The 21,987-nt window shown below is 52.8% G+C and overlaps 3 protein-coding genes across 11 annotated transcripts; 2 read left to right on the top strand and 1 right to left on the bottom strand.

Annotated features, from left to right (window-relative positions):
• Positions 1-263: 263 nt before the first annotated feature.
• On the bottom strand, positions 264-11,715 carry GPKOW (G-patch domain and KOW motifs). 4 transcript variants are annotated; one of them, XM_081126467.1, is made up of 12 exons: positions 11,510-11,715; positions 8,221-8,575; positions 7,343-7,497; positions 7,120-7,244; positions 4,778-4,887; positions 3,822-4,035; positions 3,166-3,298; positions 2,395-2,521; positions 2,072-2,195; positions 1,910-1,979; positions 1,300-1,385; positions 264-1,206 (listed from the first exon to the last, which is right to left on the bottom strand). In XM_081126467.1, the coding sequence occupies exons 2-12, from the start codon at positions 8,394-8,396 to the stop codon at positions 1,072-1,074; spliced, it is 1,455 nt and encodes a 484-aa protein (XP_080982593.1). In that variant the 5' UTR covers positions 8,397-8,575; positions 11,510-11,715; the 3' UTR covers positions 264-1,071. The 4 variants fall into 4 exon arrangements, with proteins under 4 accessions (XP_080982593.1, XP_080982591.1, XP_080982590.1 ...); XM_081126465.1 differs by lacking the exon at positions 11,510-11,715 and adding an exon at positions 10,568-10,756; XM_081126464.1 differs by lacking the exon at positions 11,510-11,715 and adding an exon at positions 10,375-10,496.
• Positions 11,716-12,183: 468 nt separating this feature from the next.
• Positions 12,184-16,182, top strand: MAGIX (MAGI family member, X-linked). 6 transcript variants are annotated; one of them, XM_081124802.1, is made up of 6 exons: positions 12,184-12,325; positions 13,304-13,450; positions 14,159-14,241; positions 14,324-14,560; positions 14,640-14,811; positions 15,531-16,076. In XM_081124802.1, the coding sequence occupies exons 2-6, from the start codon at positions 13,396-13,398 to the stop codon at positions 15,836-15,838; spliced, it is 855 nt and encodes a 284-aa protein (XP_080980928.1). In that variant the 5' UTR covers positions 12,184-12,325; positions 13,304-13,395; the 3' UTR covers positions 15,839-16,076. The 6 variants fall into 6 exon arrangements, with proteins under 6 accessions (XP_080980928.1, XP_080980924.1, XP_080980925.1 ...); XM_081124798.1 differs by lacking the exon at positions 12,184-12,325 and adding an exon at positions 12,397-12,518; XM_081124799.1 differs by lacking the exon at positions 12,184-12,325 and adding an exon at positions 12,403-12,518 and having other exon boundaries at positions 14,700-14,811; positions 15,531-16,070.
• Positions 16,183-18,940: 2,758 nt separating this feature from the next.
• Positions 18,941-21,762, top strand: PLP2 (proteolipid protein 2). The gene is made up of 5 exons (XM_081125078.1): positions 18,941-19,236; positions 20,536-20,688; positions 20,794-20,889; positions 21,383-21,473; positions 21,672-21,762. Exons 1-5 carry the CDS (start codon positions 19,141-19,143, stop codon positions 21,692-21,694), a joined length of 459 nt encoding a protein of 152 aa, XP_080981204.1. The 5' UTR covers positions 18,941-19,140; the 3' UTR covers positions 21,695-21,762.
• The last annotated feature ends 225 nt before the right edge of the window (positions 21,763-21,987 follow it).

Raw genomic sequence — 21,987 nt, 5'->3', positions numbered from 1 at the left:
TCCCACCCACTCCCCAGGCCTTCAACACACTATTTGCACTATTGTGTCCATGGGTTATGCATATATGCACATATGTCCTTTGGTTAATCTCTTCCTCCCTCCTTCCATCTGAGACTCATCAGTCTTCCCTCATTGATTTTGTATCTCAGACCATTAAATAGAAAAGTTTGAGGATTTTTTTGACAGTAACCTTTTTGAGAATATAGTTACCTGGAGCAATCAGAGAAATTCTACCTGAAACAGACAAAAGTGTTTTCTTCAAAAAAATTTTATTTATTTATTTAATTTTTTAGAGAGAGGAAGGGAGAAATATCGATTTGTTGTTTCACTTATATACGCCTTCATTGGTTGATTCTTGTATGTGCCCTGACCTGGGATGGAACCCACAACCTTGGCGTATGGGGATGATGCTCTAACTGAGCTACCTGGCCAGGGCAAACGTTTTTTTTTTTAAGCCAAAGTTTTGGGACTAAAACGGGGCCCACAAAATTAACTGGCTCCTCTGGAAAGTAGTACTAACACATCCCATTCATGGGTAGATGCTTTCCTTCCTCCTGACTCCCATCACCGGGCTCAATATGTTCTGGACCAAGACTAGAGGCAGAACCACTGCTAGGATTCTTGCTCAGGAAATTGTCCAGACATGTGGTGTTCCAGACTCCATAGTATCTTCTTAGGGGACAGCTTTCATAGCTTCTGTGTTCTGAGAGTGAGCTCGTGAGTGAATGGATCCTTTAAATTATCTGGCAGCCCAAGCAGGGTGGTGGGATTGAAAAATGAAATGGTTCCTACCTCAGCGCAGCTCCCACTTCCTCACAGCTCAGCATACCATTTATGAGCTCTTAATTTACTAAGTATTTGAAATGGTTTTTATTTTATACTAACTGCTGGTAAATACTAGGTTTGTTTCCAGCCTCCCTTCTGGTCTATCCATTTCGTGCCCTGTCCCTGTCCCTGTCCCAGGGCTGCAATGCAAGTGCAGAACAGAATAGTAACCTCCCCACCTTCACAAAGGTGGGCTTTTCACACTGTATAGTGGTAACTGCATGGAGAAGGGAATGGGTCCATGCATCAGTCTTCGTCTGAGTCAGTGGGGCCCATGTACTCGCAAACAGCATCATAGTGAAGTTCCACCAGTCGATTCTCTCTCCGCAGCTGAACCACAGCCTGGCTCTGCTCTCTGTTCCAGCCCAGCAGATGGCCCACCTAGAGTAGGGACAGTTGAAGTCAGCTAGGCCAACCCAGACCCTGGGACATCCCTTGCATGCTCCCAGCCCCCTTCCCAAATCTGGGACTCACCCTTCCAGCCTGTGGCCCCAGCACCACCATCACCCGTTTGCCCTGGACCTTGGGGATGAGAGTCTCCAGCATGTCTTCCCTGATGCCTGCAGAGAAGGAAAGGAAAGTGAGGTCTGTAGCCAGGGGCCAGCCCAGCCAGGGTTCTGTCAGAAGGGTATTTCCTGTATTTCCTGGAGCCACTCTGTACCCTGTTGACAGACGGGAGTCCCACCACACCCATTTCGCAGATGAGGAAACCTAAGGAGTACTTCCTAGCAATAGCTATACTAAAGGGAGCATTTATATATGATGATGATGGGTGGTGTGATAACAGACACTGCTTATTGTAAAGACGTTTAAGCCTTACCATGCATTGGGAGCTCAATACACACCCTTATTAGGCATCAGTCACAATAGGAAGAAACAGGTCATTTCCATGCTAATTTTGCAGATGTGGAAAGTGGTGCTCAGATTTAAGTGTCTAATGTTGTGTTAGAGGATGCTGGGCCTTGCAAAAAACCTTAATGCTGCCCAACCTCCCAGCTTTTGCCTGGGCAGCCTCTTGGCCTGAGACAGCCTTCTTACCAGCTTCCAGGATGATAATGACCCAGTGGCCATCCCTCACACTCACCTTCCAGGACTTGGCCTTCATCTGTCCGACATACACAAGTATCTGGGCTGAGGACATCTTCGATCATCATCTGGAGAGAGGGTCAGAGGAATGAGAATGTTAGAGAGTGAAGGGAACCCCGTCCCTGGGGAAGGAAGGAGACCTAGGCTGTGGGGTTCCTACCTTGGTGTTATAATACTGCCCACCCTTGTACAGTTTGTCCACAAACCGCACACGCAGGTCCCGGTGCAACCAGTGCTGACTCCTGGAGGCTGCTTTCTCACTCTTGGATGTAGGCTCGTCGTGTCTGTGGAGACAAGGCAGACGCCAGGCTTAGTCAGACGTGCGTTTCGGTAGCCCCATCTTTGCCAATGCTGTAAAACCCACCCACAGTACCATTTCTAGTTCCTTCTATGCATCTGCCTTGCCCTGGAAGCTTTCTCTGACTGCTGGAGCCTCCCTATACCCTTATCTTCCTCCATCATCCCAGATGCCCAGGGCCCCACCGGTCTGGAAGGCGTTTCCGCTTCTTCTCTTCTACTCCCCGCTGGGTGGGAAGGTCCTGCTCCTGGAAGGCCTTCCTTGATGAAGATGTTCCATTCCGTTTCCCTAAGGAAGTTTTGTTCTCCTGGCCTGTTCAAGGGGGTGTGGGGAGAACCAGGAAAGATCTTCAATATCTTACTCTCTTTCCTCCCAGGCCACACCTCAGCCTCAGGACACCCATCCACCAAAGTGTCTCCTCTTACCATCGTGCCTTTGCCTGGACTATTAGAATGCTCTCCCCTTCCTCTCAACTGTCTCAGCCTCTTTCAGAAAGCCTTCCTCAACCACCACAGCCTGTGCTGACAGTGCCTACCTGAGTCAACTGCCTAGTGTGGGCTAGGAGTCCTGGAGAGCTCTGTTGGCACCCATTTCCCACTTGACAAACTGTCACATTCTACTGACATACCTAAAATGCCTTCCTTCCCAGTTATGCCTTAGTCCTAGCTGTTTTCACTCTCTAGCAAAAGGGGGGTTCATCACCCTAAACAGACAAAGAGCTCCTGAGGGTAGAAAATGATTTTCACACCTGTTTCTTCTGCTTCAGAAAGAGGCTAAAGACTCAGGGTTACTAGATCAACCTTTCTTTAATCAAACTGAACAAACTACTATCTCCATTCTCACCACTGCCCCTCCCCTCTGTAGATCTAACACCTCCCCCTTCCTGCCCGAGACAGGCCTTATCATCCCCAGGAATGCTTCTCCAACTCCCCCAGCTAGGTAAGAGGCTCACTCACTGGGATTCAAGGAGTTCTTGTCAAATTCCTGCTGGGAGACAGGCCGTAGGCAGTACTCACTAACAGTCACCATGCGGCTCCCCATAGCCAAACGAACCATGGCCCGAACATTGTCAGGATCGAGGCCTTCCACCTAAAGTGTTGGGAGGAAGAAGTTAGGCAAAGGTTGAGTGGACTCGACCCACATTTCTAGGAACAAGCTGTCTACCCTTACCTCTAATTGGCCTGACCCCTGTGTCTCCCCCAGTAGACTGTGACCCCTGAGAGTGGCGACCAGGCTTGGTCCTTGTGTCTCTCCCAGCTGACTTTGACCCTGAAGTCTGGGACTTCTACTGGCTCCTCTGTCTTCCCTACCAGACTGTGTCCCCTGCGGGCTGGGACTAGTCCTAGTCCCTGTGTGGCCCCCACCAGACTGTGGGGTTTGAACATATTTTAAGCATTTAATCCTTAGGCACTTGTGGTATATGGCATTCTCTCCCCTTTAGTTAGAAACTGAGGCTCAGAAAGGCCCAGTAAGTGGTCCTGAGTTACCAAATAAGGCAATGAGCCGGGAAGGCCTAAAAGACAAGGACTTCCAGCCTTTCTACCCCAAACTCAATTCTTCTTCGTTCTGACCCTCACATCAATCTTTTTTGCTGCTTGTCTTGGTTCCTTACCTTCCCATACAGGCCTCGGTAAGGGCCAGAAAGAATCACCACAGCTCCTCCAGGTACCAGTCCTTGAGGCTTGTCTTCCTTATCCTTCTCGCGCTCCTCACCTGGCCTTGGCAAGCGGTGGGGGCCAGTGGGGGCAAGGGCCTGGACCTCAGCTAGGTTGGCGCCCAGTCCTAACCCTTTAGGTCTCAGTGAGTTGACATGGGGCTTCACCACTCTGTAGGGAGCACAAAATATGGGCTTCTTGGGGGATATAATGGTCTTCAGTGCAACTCCTACCCAAATCCCACCCTTTCAAAATGTTCAAGAGTATATGTCTTCCTCATCTCAGAAATGGCAATTTCATTTGATTCAACCTAATAGCATGCTATATGTGCCATCTATTACATAGTATCCATAGTATAACCAAATACACTAATATTTCTACAGGGGAAATCATACAAGTATTCACATCAAGCAGGAGAAACACACTATGAAACACAATGTCAATTCAGGTCACATTTGGCTGCCAAAGGGTTTATGAAAAAAGTGGTTTCAGAATTCTTTGGAGTTTAGAACTGTGAAGAAGGGATTGTAAGTCTGTGTGATAATAGCAAATGTCTAGTCTATGTTTATTTGGGGCCAGCACCTACTGAGGTATTCCTACTGAGGAATACTTACATTAAGTGATGTATAATATCACTTAATTCTCACAATAGACCTGGGAAGTCAATGCTGTTATTATTCCCATTTTTCAGATAAGGAAGATGATGCCCAGAGAGGCAAGCTTTCCATAAATGGGATCTAATTATGGAGTTTCAAAGGGCAAATAGGCGTTTGAAACAGTAGTGGCAGATACTGAATTGGTTAGGGTGGTAATGTGCCCTTCCCATGCCCAGATGGTCCTGGGTGGGCGATAACCGCAGGGGTCTTGTTCACTGCCCTGTCTGTTGTCCCCATGGTCCTATACCAGAACTCACTGATTGAAGGTGCGGCCGATGCCCTGGCCAGGTTTCCAGCCCATGCCCCGCAACATGGCCAGCCCGTAGGCCTCCACAGGGACTGCCTCGTAATCGGCCTCCTTGGGCACCTATGGGTTCAGGAGGAGGAAGGGCAGTCAGGCTTTGCTTATGGTAGCAGGCCCTCTGAAGTGCATTTGCTATCACCTACTGGGTGACCCTCAATGCTTCTTTTCCAGTCAGCTTAAGGATAACTTTTGATTTCCTCTTGCCATCCCTTACTTTACTCCTCCTCTTCAGTCCTTCAACAAATATTTACAAAGTACCTATTGAGTGCCAGGATAAAGCAGTGAACAAAACACAAAAACTCCTGACCTTGCAGGGTTTATGTTCTAATGGTAGGAGTCAGAAGTAAAATACATAAGACATGATATGTCAGGTGGTGATAAGATCTATGAAGGAAAATAAAGCAGGTTAAGGAGATGAGAAAGATGAAGAAGGGAGTGTCACTGAGTTAATATTTTGAGCAGAGACCAGAAGGAAATAACAGGGCACCATGAAGATATAAGAAGGAAGGGTGTTGCAAGCAGAGAGAACAGTAAACAGCAAAGGCCCTGAGGCTGTGTGAAAAGCATCATGAAAGTCAACCTAACTGAAACAGAGATGTGGAAGCAGAGAGAGGTGGTAAGAAATTAATTAAAAGAGCTAGGCAGGAGTCACAAGAGGGTGGCAGCCCCAAGGGGGACAGCTAGTAAGTAATTGTAATAGTTCAGATGAGAGATGCTAGTGGTTCAGACCAGCATGCTAGTAGTGGTGATGAGGTGAAGTGGTCAGATTCTAGATGTATTTTGAAAAGGGAGATGATAGACCCTAGCTGGTTTGTCTCAGTGGTTAGAGCATCAACCCATGGACTGAAGGGTCCCAGGTTCGATTCCAGCCAAGGGCACATACCTTGGTTGCAGGCTCGATCCCTGGCCCCAGTTGGGGTGTGTGCGTGAGGCAAACAATGTGTCTCTCTCACATCAATGTTTCTCTCTCTCTCCCTCTCTTCCACTCTCTCTGAAAAGAAATGGAAAAAATATCCTTGAATGAGGATTAAAAAGAAAAGGGAGACAGGATTCTGCTGACAGATTGTATATGGAGTATGAAATGGAGGGGAGTCAAAGGTGATGATATGGTTTTTAGGCTGAGTGAGAAGAAGGATGGATGGAACTCTGTTCAAGTGAGATGTGGAAGGCTGAGAGAGGAGGGAAAACAAGAGAAATGAGGCCAAAGCTAGAACAGGATGGAGAGCGAAGTGAAAGCCTTTTTTTCTTTTTATAATGAAAGAAACCAGAGAACATCTGAAGGCTGATGAGAAGAGTTCAGTCAAAAGAGATGGTGGTCTGGGGCTGTAAGAAAACTAGGCCCTAAAAAAGCACTGCAGCCCTGGTGGAGTAGCTCAGTTGGTTAGACTGTCGTCCAGTTATGCCAAGGTTGTGGGTTTGATCCCCAGTCAGGACATATACAAGAATCAACCGATGAATGCATAAATAAGTGAAATAACAACACAATGTTTCTCCTTTACTCTTTCTCTCTCCCTTCCTCTCTCTCTAAAATCAATAAATAAAAATTTAAAAACAAAAAAGCCAAAGAAGCACTGCAAAAAAAATTGTGAATGAAGAGGTAAAAAGTGGGTCCATGGGTATGAAAGACATAGTTGGTTACTTCTGTAAGCACAACCCTTGTCTCTCATGGTCTCACCTCCCATAACCACTCCCTCAATTCTTTATACTCACTCCAGACACACAAGTTGCCTCACTGTCGGACACATACCACATCAATTTCCTGCTATCATGCCACTGTCTGGGTTGTTGCTGTCATTAGGAGTACTCACACTGCTCTTCCCTTTCTCACTAAACCCTACCTGTCCTTCCAAGTCTCACTCCTACCACTCTGGTCTCAGTCTCCATCATCTTTAGCCTGGACTATTGGTCTCCTTGCTCCCATCTCTACTTACTAGTCTGTTCTGCTCACAGGATCCAGAGAAATCCTGTCAAATCATGTCTTGTCCCTTCTCTGCTCAGAGCCCTCTCATGGTTCTCATTCAGAATAAATCCAAAGTCTTCACCATGACCCACAAGGGACTGCCTGGTTTAGCTCCCATTTCTGACCTCATCTACTACCCCTCCCCTTCACTCATTCCAGTCCAGTTACATCAGTCTCTTTGGTGTTCCTCAAACACTGCAAGGGATGGTAGGAGAAAGGGATAGGCAGCAGGCCTCTAGTACACACACAGACTTCCCCTGCTCTGTGCAGGAAAGCAAGCCTGGCAGATAGGGAAAAGAGAGGCTGGGGCAGGAGGGGTGGAGGGGCCAGCTCACTGTCTCAGCCCGGGGTTCGCTGCCTGCCCCTTCCTCGTTGGGGGTGCATCTTTTCTGGATCATGGGGATAGCGAGCGTGGGATCGACACCCGCATTCTCTCTTTCCTCCAGGGACTTCTTGGATTCTAAGGAAGAATGGGAGGGAGCAATGAGGTCCCACCATACCGTTCCACTTTCCTACCATTCTTCCTTCACTGGGGCAAGGCAAAGGGGGATCACTCACCCTCAATGAGCTCCTTCACAGCCTGGGACAGCATCCCATCCCCAATGGCCTCAATATCTGTGTTTGGGCCAGGGGCCTGGACTGGCAGCTGTCTTCGAGGGTCATTCTGGATCAAAGGGATGACGAGTTCCTTGGGGGCTTCTGAGGGATTCACACTGATGTGGACACGGAGGGATGAAGTTGGGAGAGTAGCATGGTCAGTGGGTGCTGAGCCACACCCCTTCATTCAGAGAAAACACAAGAGCCAAACTCACCCCCAGTCCCATGGACCACTCTCTCTGTTCTGCCTACTTATCCAATTATATCTCTGATGGTGCCTTCTTTGGATTCTTTCCTCCACCCCCAACTGATTCCTTCGAGGAATCAGTCCTCAGTCCCTGGCTTCCACAATGACCAACAAATCATCATCTTCAGTCCAGACTCTCTCTGGAGCTCCAAGCTCCACACCCGCCTCCCGAAGGCTGATTCTCTTCTGGAAGTCCCTCCCTCAGACTCTCTCCTTTCCGAATTAAGCCGATTATGGCCTCCCCCAACCTCAATCTGCCGCTCCATCCCGTTCCCCATATTGGAGAAGCCGATTCAGTTGAGACACTAGGGGTCCTGTCATTCTCCCCTCCTTTCCTTCTTTCATAACCCACACACCTCAGGGTTCCCAAATCCTAAAGACACTCCCTCTCAGGATGTATTCTCGCTTGTGAATCCCCACCGCCATCAGGCTCAATTTCTCCTGTCTACAAACTCCCGCCTTCTCGCCTCCACGAATTTCCTCATTCAGTACTCAGGCTTTCCAGGCCACTGTCACTAAGATAACTCACATGCACCCTCCCGCTTGCGCTCACCGCACCGATTTCTGAGAGATGAAAGACCCAGAGCTTCACCTCTGCAACTTCCTCCCTTCCACGGATTTCAAGAAATCCTTCTCTTCCGGAGGGCCACCCGGGTCGTCTCCCTGGTCGGCCAGCCGTCTTCGGGCGGCCCTACGACAGAAGCTGAACGAAATTGGGGCAGCAGAGGGTCCCGCCGGCCGAGAAACACTTTCCTCGGCGTCCGCCATCTTGCCCCTCTTCCCAGGCCGGTGCGCTGCTTGCTGGGAAGTTTAGTTTGGGCTCAGCTTGCCCGGGGCCAGAGGATGAGCCCTAGAACTACCTTTCCCATAAAATACTGCGGCATTGACAGGCGTAGTCGCGTAAGGGGCCGTGGGAAGCTCTTTCACTTCAGCGAAGCGCCTAGCGCCTAGCATACAGAGAAATGTAATTCATCAGGGAGGTAGACGTGGTAAGAGGTGGCCTGATTCTTTTTTTTTTTTTAATTTTAATTTTTAATATATCTTTATTGATTTCAGAGAGAGGAAGGGAGAGCGAGAGGGAGAGGAAGAGATAGAAACATTAAGGATGAGAGAGTCGTCTTTGATCGGCTGCCTCCCGCACGCCCCCGACTTGGGGTGGAGCCCGCGACACCGGTATGTACCCCGACCTGGAATCGAACCATCTCCTGGATCCTAGGTAAAATTTACCATTATTGTTGAAAGAATTACAGATGTCTCCTTTTCTTCCTCACTGATCCCTTCTACCCCCCACCCCCGCCCCAGGCCTTCACCAAACTATTACAGGTATTCATTTCTTCGTGTAGGTATTTGACAAGTATTTATTGATCGCCTGCTGTGTGCACGTTACTGTGCCCTACTGGTGTGGGAAGTATAGGTAAGATAAATAAAGAAAAAATCTGGCCGGGCGGCGTGGCTCAGAGGTTGAGCATCGACCTAGGAATGCGGTTCAATTCCCGGTCAGGGCAAATGCCCAGGTTGCGGACTCGATCCCCAGCTGGGGGAGTGCAAGAGGCAGCCGGTCAATCACTCTCTCATCATTAATGTTTTTCTCTCTTTCTTTCCCTCTCCCTCTCCCTTCTTCTCTCTGAAATCAATAAAGATATATTTTTTAAAAAAAATCTGTGAATGCCAGTTGTGTAACATAATAAATAATGGACATGTAAATAATGCAAGATTTAACACTCGACAAGCTCTGGATTCAAATATAAATAAAATAGACCTCTTCTTCCTCCTCTTGAGACGCTCGTAGACCAGTGGGGAACAACGACACGCGGGGTACTAGGGGCGCTGGCCCAGTGTGGCCCCCGCCCTGCCTACAAGCGCAGCCATGTCGGCCGCAGCTCTGGCCGCCAGGGGGCGCGCGTCCAGCCGCGCCAGGAGTTGCCCCGCCTTGCGGCCCCCAGGCTGCGGAGCTCCGCGGCCTGAGAGGGAGGGGGCGGGGAAAACAGGTCAGTGCAGACCCCGAGCCTCCGAGAACCCCCACACTCCCCGACGTCCGAGGACCTAGAATGCCCCTCAGAACCACTCTCGCGATAGTTCCGGAGGTAGCTGACTGTCTCTCTCATCTCCCGCGAGCCCCAGCCATACGAGCATGGACCCCCACCGGCCTCCACGATATCCCTGGAGACAACTACTTGACCGCAATATTCCTGGACACTCCGAAGACCCTGTGATTATCTCTGGAACTCTCCAACTGCCTCATTCATCACCCCCGATTCCAAACTCTTACTCCCACAATATCGAGAGGGACCCCGATTTCCCCAGACGTCCCAAGAGAACACGGACTGCCCTCCGTGGCCCCGGGACTCCCGACTCACCCTCCAGATAACCTAGGCAATCCTCGAAGCCCACGCCGTAGCCCCAGATTGCCCCTTCACTTATCCCCAGAGGCTCCCGCCTAAGCCCCCGCAATTCACCACAGACCCTGAGTGGCTAGGTGTCCCCAGTGACCCGGACAGATCCCTCCGACCCATCTCCCCGGAGACTCCTGAGAGCCCCCGGAGCTGGTGCGCAGCCCCGTGGCGCGGGTGCGGATGCAGGCGTGGGTAGGGGGCCTGGAGCTCAGTCCCGGTCGCTGCGCCCCTGCCTGCCGCCGCCGCCCGGTACCAGGCTGACTTGTTTACCACCTGTCTGAAGGGAACCGGAAGGAGCAGACAGGCGGGGTGAGGTGTGGTGAAGACGTGCCCACCCCACCCCCACCCAGTACCTCCTCTGCTCCCCCTAGGGTCCGTGGCGCCCCCCGCGCGTGGCTCCATGACCCAGAGTCGCCCGGGTGGACGCACAGCCGCCAGCGACGCGTTTTGAGCGCCCGCGCGCACTCTCCTGGCTGCCCGCCCAGCCTGGACGCTGTGAGGCCGGCCTGTTCCGTGCCTGGCGCCCCAGCCCTCTCGGTGACCTACCTGGCGGCCAGCAAGGAGGCCTGGCTGTGGGCGCCAGCGTTTGGCCTCTCTCTACCTCCGGAGTGCGTCTGTTATTCCTGACCCTCTGCTGGGCTCCTCCTTTCACCCAGGGGACGTTGTTATTCCACGTGTGAGAAGGGGAAGTGGAGGTCCAGAGAAGTTAAGGACCCTGCCAGAGCCCTGACGCCTAAAGGCAGGATGCAGAACTGGAGCCCAAGTTACATGGGAATTCTGCAACCTCCAACATTGCTTTGCACATAGTAGGCACTCAGTAAATTTGCAGTGAATATCTGCCAATCCCGACTGGAGAACTGGTGGGCTGGGGAGGGGCTGCCCTTGGAACCTTTGGAGCCATGTGAGAGCTTAGTGCCCTGAGCCCGATAGGGTTGAAGGGCAGGCCCCTTGGAGAGTGGAGAGGTGACAGGGTCCTGGACTTGAGGATGTTTTGTTTGTTTGTTTTAAATATATCTTTATTGATTTCAGAGAGAGGAAAGGAGAGGGAGAGAGAGAGAGACAAAAACATCAATGATGAGAGAGTCATTGATTGAGCCCACACCCGGGCATGGAACCCTGATCGCCTGGATCCTAGGTCGATGCTCAACCGCTGAGCCACGGCCTAGCGGGGCAGGACTTGAGAATGTTTCGAAAGCACCTGGGTGTGTCCCCCCATTGGAGGGACACCAGCCAATGATAGGGGAGAAATGAGGCTCTTCCTGGGTTTGAAAAAGTGGGGGATGTCTGGGGACATAGGCCCCAGAGGGGGAGCACTTGGGCACAGTGCTACTGTAGTGGAAAGAGGAATGGGGAACAATGAGAGACAGTGTGTGACTACCACTTTTTGGAGGAAGAAACTGAGGGCTGGACGGGCTCAGGCATCTGCCCAGGACCCAGCAGCCAGGTGACAACAGTACCCATCTCAGGCAGCTTATCCCCAACACTCACTTGATCTGTGACTGTTTCACTATGGGCTGTGGATGCAATATGTCCAGACGTCCATTCTGGCTGGCTTGGCATCCTCTCTCATCCATCTTTCTGAGACACACCTTTCTGAGCCTCCTTGCAGGTCATAGGTGAAAAGGGCTGAATGGTCTCTGCTTTCATTCCTCCTGCAGTCCCCTGCCTCTCCCACCTCTGACCTGACCTTGTCTGAGGGGGACACACTGGACCTCCTTCACTGCTCCACCCCATTCTCAAGATTTCAAGCACTGCAGATGAAGAGGGCAGCTTCCATTCCTGGGCTGGGGGTTTCCTGAACTGGTGGATGGAGTAGGGAGGTTCTTACAGACTGGGGAACAGGAGATTCAGGCTTTGTAGATCCCTGAACGGGATGGACTTGCAGACTGTGACATTATTGAAAGGCCAGAATTGTGGATGTGAGGGGAGGCTGCCAAACACTAGGAGGCCTCCATACTTCAGAAATGGGGCAGGGAGCTTGCCAACTGGATGGGTGCTCAGGGGCCTGCAAATGAGGAATTTCTTCCAGACTGGGAGATGCTTAGTCCTGGGGGATTTTGTGAAGGAATGGGGAGTCCAAGGACAGCCTCAGGGATGAATTGTAGGGGCAGGGGCCCTAGGGATGGGTGGGGGTTCTCAGAGAGCCATGCCAGCAGGGCCGCAATTCTGGGAACAGTAACAAGGATTGAGGTTGAGGGAGCGGTGCTCAGGTCACCGAGAATGCTGGCAGGGTTGGATCCAGACTGAAGGCAGAGCGAGGCCAAGCGCTGGCGCCCACAGCCAGGCCTCCTTGCTGGCCGCCAGGTAGGTCACCGAGAGGGCTGGGGCGCCAGGCACGGAACAGGCCGGCCTCACAGCGTCCAGGCTGGGCGGGCAGCCAGGAGAGTGCGCGCGGGCGCTCAAAACGCGTCGCTGGCGGCTGTGCGTCCACCCGGGCGACTCTGGGTCATGGAGCCACGCGCGGGGGGCGCCACGGACCCTAGGGGGAGCAGAGGAGGTACTGGGTGGGGGTGGGGTGGGCACGTCTTCACCACACCTCGCCCCGCCTGTCTGCTCCTTCCGGTTCCCTTCAGACAGGTGGTAAACAAGTCAGCCTGGTACCGGGCGGCGGCGGCAGGCAGGGGCGCAGCGACCGGGACTGAGCTCCAGGCCCCCTACCCACGCCTGCATCCGCACCCGCGCCACGGGGCTGCGCACCAGCTCCGGGGGCTCTCAGGAGTCTCCGGGGAGATGGGTCGGAGGGATCTGTCCGGGTCACTGGGGACACCTAGCCACTCAGGGTCTGTGGTGAATTGCGGGGGCTTAGGCGGGAGCCTCTGGGGATAAGTGAAGGGGCAATCTGGGGCTACGGCGTGGGCTTCGAGGATTGCCTAGGTTATCTGGAGGGTGAGTCGGGAGTCCCGGGGCCACGGAGGGCAGTCCGTGTTCTCTTGGGACGTCTGGGGAAATCGGGGTCCCTCTCGATATTGTGGGAGTAAGAGTTTGGAATCGGGGGTGATGAATGAGGCAGTTGGAGAGTTCCAGAGATAATCACAGGGTCTTCGGAGTGTCCAGGAATATTGCGGTCAAGTAGTTGTCTCCAGGGATATCGTGGAGGCCGGTGGGGGTCCATGCTCGTATGGCTGGGGCTCGCGGGAGATGAGAGAGACAGTCAGCTACCTCCGGAACTATCGCGAGAGTGGTTCTGAGGGGCATTCTAGGTCCTCGGACGTCGGGGAGTGTGGGGGTTCTCGGAGGCTCGGGGTCTGCACTGACCTGTTTTCCCCGCCCCCTCCCTCTCAGGCCGCGGAGCTCCGCAGCCTGGGGGCCGCAAGGCGGGGCAACTCCTGGCGCGGCTGGACGCGCGCCCCCTGGCGGCCAGAGCTGCGGCCGACATGGCTGCGCTGGTACGCAGGGCGGGGGCCACACTGGGCCTGCGCCACAAAGAAGGTGGGTGTCGGAGGCGGGGCCTCTCCGGGAGGGGCAGGGGCGAACTGCAGCTGAGTTCTGAGGTGGCGGGTGTGAGTTAGGAGGGAAATTGGAGGAGGCTGGGCCTTGGAGTTAACTTAGCATATTCCTCTAGGAGGTGACACTGAGAGGGTTATTGCAGTAGGCGAGTGTTGTAGGATTAGTTGAGGGTACGAGGATGGATGGTTTGCCTGTCAGGGAGGCTTTGAATGTCATTCCTGAGGAAGCAGGGCCTGGAGAATGTTGACAGCGGGCACTTAGTTAAGGGAGGGCCTGGAATGCTGGTGTAGAAGGTGGAGCCTATAAATGCATTGTGGGGGTCTGGAAATGTCAGGATTGGTTGAGATTTATAGGCTATTAGAGGGTGAAGCCTGGAATGTTTGGGAGTCAAATCCTGGGATTGCACCCTCCAAGGTGGACCTATGGTTTATTTGAGGTACAATGACTGCATGTAATTAGAGGGAGGTAGAAAGGTATGGAAGATCATTCAAATAGCCAATCCCAGGATTATTATTTAAGAAGTTGGGATCAGGACAGTTATTTGAGTGTGTGGAGATTAAATGAGTGGGTGATTCTGCCTGTGCAGTCTAGAGGCAAGTCAATGAGATGAGGCTAGAATGGCAACTCACGGGGCAGGACCTAGGTAGTTTACATGGAGTTCAACCTGGGATTCCCTCTTTCATCTCCCAGCCATTAGTGAGATGGATTCTGCGGACATAGAGGTCACTGACAGTCGCCTGCCTAATCCCACTTTTGTGGAACACCGGCTCCAGGTACCACCTAATCCTCCTAATCGAGGCCACCTGCCTCTGCCTTGAGACTGGCAATGTACGTACACTTGTGTCCTTACTCCAGCATCATCAGCCAGTGACCTTGGGTACATGTACCGCACCACCCCAAGTGACTCAGGTTAAGGCACGTTGTGTTTCGAAGCCACCCCAGGCCTCTGGTCGTTTCTCTGTGGAGCTGGTTCGAGGTTCTGCAGGCTTTGGCCTCACACTAAGTGGAGGCCGAGATGCAGCCAGGGATGCTCCACTGGCAGTACGAGGGCTGCTGAAGGATGGGCCAGCACAGCAGTGCGGTCGCTTGCAGGTGAGCCCCGACCTCATCCTTTGCCAGGGTGCTCTCCATCTGCCCTTCCTACAGCATCTTTCACCTTGTACTGTTACAGGCTGGTGACCTTGTGCTTCAAGTCAATGGAGAGCCAACTCAGGGTCTCACCCATGCCCAGGTCGTGCAGCGGATTCGCACAGGAGGCCCTCGGCTCCACCTCCTGCTGAGCAGACCTCTTGAGACCCACCCCAGCAAGCCTGAGAGAGGGGGAGGACCCCAGAAAGGAGATGGTGGGTTTTCCAGGGGAGAGGGGCCTAGGATCTGTAAGGAGAGGGTGGAAGAGTAGAGAGGCTGGGGTCCTGGATGAGAAGGATTTGGTGGTCTCAGCGGGGAGGGTTTGATGTCTATGAGGGGGTCATTGAATTCTTATAAGTGGGGGTGGGTAAGGGAGGGAGACCCAGTGGATTTCAGAGGGAAGGGCTTTGGAGTACTGGGAAGGGGAAGGAAGGAAGGGGTCTGGGGTAAAAGCAGATGTTCAGAAGGGTCATTGACCTTGGAGGGGAAGACTGAGTGAGGTTAGAGGGGAGGGAAGGGGATGGAGATGCAGAGGATAGGGGTTCTAGTTCCTAAAGACAAGGGTTGATAAGGGAAAGGGTTGGGAGTAGAGAGAGGTGTTGTGCAGTGGGAGAGTTTGGGGACTTAGATAGGAGGGGTTTGGCATCAGGAGGCTAAGGGTTTGATTTCCTTTGGGGGTTGTGGGAAATAATTTCTGAAGGGCGTGTTCTGGATCCAGGAGGGGCGAGGTCTCTGGAAAGAAGGTGCTGGGTGTCCTGAGGGGTAGTGTCTGTTCCTGAAGGACATGTCCAGGCCTTGATGGAAGGTTTTTATAAGGGGCGGGGTCTCTGTCTTCCTCAGCACTTGGAGTCTTCTGGCCACCCTTGGCCAGGGGGCCCAGCTCTCTGTACCCCACCCTGTCAGGCAATCTAATCTGCATTCCTACCATCCTTAGATCGCAGCCCAGATCCTGAGGGATCAGAGGTGACGAGACCTCGTAGCGCCAGCGCTTCCCCACTTCAGCACCCTCAATCCCATACGACGCCCAAGACCCGGGACAGCCCAGAGCCTAGCCCAGAGGGGGCAGCAGACGGCCTTGTGGTTCCTCCTCCTGAGCGCCGCACGGAAGATCCGGACGACCGATCCCTGGGTTCCCCGGGACCCTGGCTGGTGCCGAGCGAGGAACGGCTCTCGCAGGCCCTAGGTGTCCCGGGGGCCACGCAGCTCGCCCTGGAGATGGCAGCTGGAAGGCGGAGGCACTGAGCGTCAAGTGACGGCTGGGTGCTTACTTGGTACCGCCCCACCTGGATCTGACGTACTCAGTCAGCCAGCGCACTAGCATCGCAAGCAAAACTACCACTTGGCCTTGTCCCCCCTCCTGATGTTCATTCGACCAGCCCGCGTTCCCCTTGTAGTGTCAGTGGTACCGCCCTCCCTGACCTGCCAGCCGGCGCTTCTTGTTTCAGGCGGGGAAGGTAATAAATCAGTCTGATCCGTCTTGACTTGCCAGGTGCTCTAGGCCGGGTGGGGCTCAACCAAGTCCACCCGGTAAAGGAGGAGGAGGGTCAATCCGGTTTTGAGAAGGGCCTCTTCTTGCAACCACTGACAAGTACTGTTTCTTTGCTTTCTGCACGTCTTCAGTCCGGCTTGCTTTCTCTCCACTCAATTTCTCTTTGCCAACTCCTGCTTCTCAACCCATTCATTAATTTCACTTTTTCGGAGGGGTTCAAGGCCCAGATAACTATTGCGCCTGGCGTGGGGAATGCAGAAGTGGGCCTGTTGTTGCGAGAGTACACCAGTATACCCACCGCCCTGGCCCTGAATCATCCAGACTCTCGGCGGCCTGCCGGATAGCAGGGCTAGAAGCCCGGTGGCTTCCTTCGCCAGGAGCCTGCGGTCTTTCACTTCCGGACTGACACACTCAGGGCAAGGGCTGGGGCCCTGGGGCCCCTTTGGGGTGGAGCGGGGAAGGTGTGAGTCAGCGGGTCTGGCTAAAAAAAGCTGTTAGAACCTTTGGGCTGCACCCCCCTCTTCCATAGATGGTGACGAACTGCAGCAGGGCTTGTGTGCACACGCCACACGCTGGGCGTTCCCGGTCCTGGGAGAGGCCAGAGTTTCCTCCATCCTGGGAATGGAGCCCTAAAGACCAGGCTTATATGACCATCTGGACTCCAAACTGGGTAGCCCTGAAGCCGGGGCTGGTTGAGGCCAGATATGGCCAGTCACCTTCACTGTCACCACATCCTGAACACTTGGCCCCATCTCCCCAACGAGGGAAGCTGTGGTTAGTGGGCAATTTTCACCCCTATGGGGAGGGACTGAGAGTGGGTAAAGAAATTAAAGGACCAGAGTGTGAGCATCCAAGGTGGTGCTGGGGAGGAGAGAAGGACTGAAAAGCTAGTCTGGGAGTTAGGGTATAAAGAGGTGAAGTGAACCCTTGAATGATTAGCACTGTAGACATTGTGGGGGAGTGCACTGCTCCTGACTCAGCTTGGTGGAGGTGTGGCTCTACAAAAGTAAGGAGAGGGCTCCTGAACTCAGTTCAGGAGACTAATAATAGTAATCCAAGCCATTTACTTAGCCTTATCTCTGCTACTGGCTTCACCTGCACTATTTCCATCCAGTTACACATCTATATGCTATGTCCATTTCACAGAGGAGGAAAATGAGGCCCAAAGAGTAGATATACCTGGGGATGGGGTGGGGTGTCAAAGCAAGATTTAATCAAGGCCTGATTCCCAAGCCTTAATCTCACCTGCATTTGACAAGTATTAATTGACTCCAACTGTTTACCTTGTACTGTGTGTGATAGGCACTGGGGAGATGCTGGGGGGAAAACAAAGATTCTATCCTTGTGTAGTTTATGTATTGGGGGGTAGACATGTCAGAACAGACAAGAAAATGAATATCAGAAGAAGTGAGAGTTTTGAAGAAAGCAAGAGGAGGTTATGTTGGGGAAGGTAATTATGGTGGGTTGCTGGCCTCTTTGAAGACATAACATTTGAGCTGGGACCTGAATGACCAGAAGCCAGGTGTATAAAGAACTGGGGGAAAGGCATTGACAGCAGCAGAAACATCAAGTGCAAAGGCCGTAATGCAGAGCAGAGTATGTTATGTTCTAGAAACTCAAGCATGTCTTCACACAGTGGGAAAGCACACACTGAGCACTGGGAAAGTATGCTTCATCCCTTCCACTAGCCAATCACTCTTTCACTGGGCTGAAAGAAGGGAGCCCCTTCTTTGGTTTTGAGGGGCCTGGGGCTAAGGGATAAAGAGTGGGAAAGCCTTTGGGTTGAACTATCCTGGCTTTCCAGCCAGGACTCTCCCCTTCTCAAATGAGATGAGAATAAAACCAATATGCCATCTAGAGAGTGTGCCCCCAGCACATCTCGGGGAGGTCCAGATTCCCATAACCAGGCGCCTGTCTCATGCAGAAATCCAGGCTGAGTCAGGAGAAATTACTTGCTGAGAGCAACACACTCCAAATGTTGTCAGCCTTGTCACCCAACCTGGCATCCCAGGAGCCTTCCCCTCATCTTGCCACGCTCCCAGCAATAAAACCTGTGTTCCTTTTCCATTCTTCATCTAGAGCTGGGCTGACAGCCCTTTTCCTCACAACCAGAAAACTGGACTTGCCTAGGAGTATCAGACAGACCTTGGGCTCTGACACTATTAATAATGTTTGCCCCATTTACTGAGCAGCTTGATGCTCACCAGGCCCTGTTCTCTCTCGGCCTGTGCACCACAGCAGTCTGATTCCCATCATTGCTAAGAGGTTTATTCCACCATCCACGATCCTTTATCCGCAATTCCAAAGCCCCCAAAGCTCTGGAAACCAACAGTTTTCCCACAATTTGGAATCATTTGTTACAAAATCTGACCTGATTTAATGAGGCACAATTTTCTGTCCTAGCTTATTCCATTTATTGTGAACGCCCACGCCTTTACTTGAGGAAATATTGACGTGCTTTAAAACACACACACACACACACACACACACACACAAAAGGGCAGCCTCACCCCCCAATGAGTGTTAAGTAATATACCATATATGCACTGGGAAAATTTTCCAAAATTAAAAATATTCCGAATCTGGAAACACCTGGGTTTCACCAAGACCTCGACCATTTTTTATTTTTATTTTTTTACAGTTAAGGAAACTGAGTCACTCCCAAAGGCAAGCTCCCCTCGGTTCTGAGTTGAGGCAACCCCGGGAGCTTTTGTATTTCTAAAAGGGCAAAGGGTCTCGCCATTACCGTTCAAGGTACCCCGAAGTGCCAAGCCTCAAAAGCTGGCGCCTCCACAGATGGGGCGTCTCGGTGGCTGTCCTCCGGGTGGGGACTATCCCTGGCGGGCGGGGCCAGGGGGCTTCCGGGGCGGCAGCCACCTGGCCCGGCCCCCTCACGCCCCGCCCGCTTCTGCTTCTCTGGGTGATTCACTCCCTCCTTCGCCTCAGGGCCCCCTTCCCGGCCTAACGTCGGGCAAGACGGCTGGGTGTGCAGTGTCCTCGAACCCGCGAGAAAGCGAGCAGATCCTTCGCGCCCCTGGGGACTCTGGCCCACGCCATGGCGGATTCCGACCGCTTCTCGGCCCCCGGCTGCTGGGCTGCCTGCACCAACTTCTGGCGCACCCGCAAGGGAATTTTTCTGTTTGCTGAGATTGTGAGAGTCCTTGGACTGGCGGGTGGGCAAAGGCGGGGTGGAGTGGCTGGATCACGCGGAACCGGGCGGCCCCGGTTGAGGAAGGCTCGTGGCTGCCGACACTGGGTAGTAGGACTGGGGGGAAGTGGGTTGGTGGAGGAGGCCAGAAACCAGGGGCGCAGGGCGAGTCAGTGGGGTTTGGAGAAGGTGGTCGAGAGCTGGTGGGCCACGGGATGAGGCCTGGGGTGCATATGAGGGACGCTGTGAAGGGAGACCGCGTGGACTCACCCGAGAGCTCATGGAAGGGGTCCCAGGGGCTGGGAGGTGGGGGACCTCCAGTGGCAGGGCGTGGCCCGGCCTGGGCTCTGGCAGGCGGGCTGGCGGCGCGCCCAGGGGTGGGGCCTGTTGGGGTGGAGCCCCAAGCTTGTCCTGCGGGGTAGGGCCATTCTCCGGCCCTTTCTCGCCCTTCTTTGGTGGGGTGGGAGGTCCTTAGCTATCCAGATGCTCTGGAGCCTCAGTTTCCCACCCCCTTCAAAGTGGGCACCCCCTTTGAGTCACTTGTAAAAGGGGTGCGGTGACTTTAACCGGAGCCCTGCCCCTCCAGTGTCACTCTCACCGCTTCTTCTCAAAGGGGTTGCCGGCGGAACTGCCCATCCGGCCTGCGGCTCAAGGCCCCAAGCTGGCTCCAGCACTGCTCACAGAACACCTGGCGGGGCCACTTCCAGCAGACTGCCCCTTAGAAGGGGAAAAGGGGGAAACTGAGGCACCCAACTCTACCCCTTACGAACTGAGTGACCCTGGGCAAGTCACTTAATGTCTCTGTGTCTAACTTTTCTATCTATAAAATAAAGATACTAGTATCAGTACCCAGCTTAGTAGGTTGTTGGGATGATTGAGTTAATACTTGTACAGCTCTTAGGACAATATTTGTAACAAAATGAGCACACAGTAAGTGTTTAGTTATGCCATCTTCTCAGCCCTCGTAGGCATCTGAGTTTGAGGTCCCTGATTTTTTTAAAAAAATATATCTTTATTGATTTCAGAGAGAGGAAAGGAGAGAGAGAGAGATAGAAACATCAATGATGAGAGAGTCACTAATAGGCTGCCTCCAGCACGCCCCCGACTGGGGATTGAGCCCGCAACCTGGGCATGTGCCCTGACCAGGAATCAAACCCCGATCGCCTGGATCCTAGGTCCCCTGGATCCTAGGTCGGTGCTCAACCTCTGAGCCACGCCCAGCCGGGCGAGGCCCCTGATTTCCACACATCCCCTCAGCCCTGGGAATTGATGGAGGTCCCTTTCCTCATGTCATCCTTCCAGATATTGTGCCTGGTGATTCTGATCTGCTTCATCGCTTCCACATCGGCATACGTCTCTCTGTCAGTGGTTGAGATGATCCTTGCTGCTGTCTTCTTTGTCATCTACATGTGTGATCTGAACACCAGGATAAAGATCATCAACTGGCCTTGGAGTGTGAGAAGGGGGCCAGAAATGGCTAGGCTAGGGAGGGGCCTCAGCAGTTGGAATTCTCTGGGCAACTCTGGACACTGACTTCCCTCTTCTCCCCACCTCTTACAGGATTTCTTCAGAGCCCTTGTAGCGGCCATCCTCTACCTGATCATCTCCATCATTGTCCTCGTTGAGAGAGGAAACAATTCCAAAATCGTCGCAGGGGTAAAGACTGTAGAGGAAGCTCTAAAGCACAGAGAGAGATTTGAGGATCTAGGGGCCATTTCTGTCTCAGCTTCTGGGAGAAAGTGTGTGACCCACAGAAGGCCACACTTGTCCTCAGGGTCTGTAGGAAAGTCTGGCCTAGGCCCTGGTTTTCCTTCCAATATCATCATTTGCTGTAAACGGCTATCCCTTGCCTGACACAGGATCTTTGTCAATGCACTAGACTGCCATCTGCTAGAACTTTGTCTCAAATGTACACTGTGAATGGTGCCACTTATGTGTGGGGCCACCATGTGGTTTTCTTGTGTTGAGCAGGAAAAGGGAGAGTCCAGTTTCCTGACCTTTTCTTGGGGCTCTCTGGCTTCCCAACCTGGGGCTTTAGTCACCATCCCTGCATGGGGCAGTCACTGTAGGTAGTAGATACAAGGAGGTACAAGGCTGAGTAGGCTAACCAGACTAACCCAACACCCCTCACTCCCATCTCTACCCCCAGGTGATGGGCCTAATTGCTGCCTGCCTCTTTGGCTTTGATGCCTATTTCACCTTCCCCTTCAGGCAGCAAAGACATACAGCAGCCCCTACTGGTAAGTAAGTGTGTGTGTGTCTGTGTAGGGGGGTGTTGAGGAAAGAAGGAAAAGGGTCTCCCAAGGGCATGAATGCCAGCTCTGTCCTTTATTGGTACTTATGGCTTTAGTGCCAACAAATACCATAAGCTTCCATATTCTTGTTTGTAAAATGGGTATATGGATCCAAACTGCTTTCTCTCTTTTCTTCACTTGCAGACCCTGCAGATGGCCCGGTGTAGGTGAACTCCCTTCATTTCTCTCTGCAACCTGCAAATAACACTTCCATTGAAATCACTGCTCCCCACCCCTACAAACACTCCTAGCCAACTCCCAGCCCCCTATTGAGGTAAAAGTGCCTTTATCGGGAGCATTTGTCTTCCAGCCTGCCAATCAACTCTCCTGGGTGTGGCCACCTTTATGGGTGTGCCTAGGTTCCCCTTCTGAAGTATCCAAAAGCAGACACCAGTTCTGCCAGGACTATGCCCCCACCTAAGTCACAAAATGAGGGAGAAGGGTGCCTCAGATTTCAGAC

This window comes from Miniopterus schreibersii (assembly GCF_964146895.1).
Source record: "Miniopterus schreibersii genome assembly, chromosome: X".
NCBI lineage: Eukaryota > Metazoa > Chordata > Mammalia > Chiroptera > Miniopteridae > Miniopterus > Miniopterus schreibersii.
Note: the sequence above shows the minus strand (reverse complement) of the source record. Positions and strands in the feature narration are given on the sequence as shown.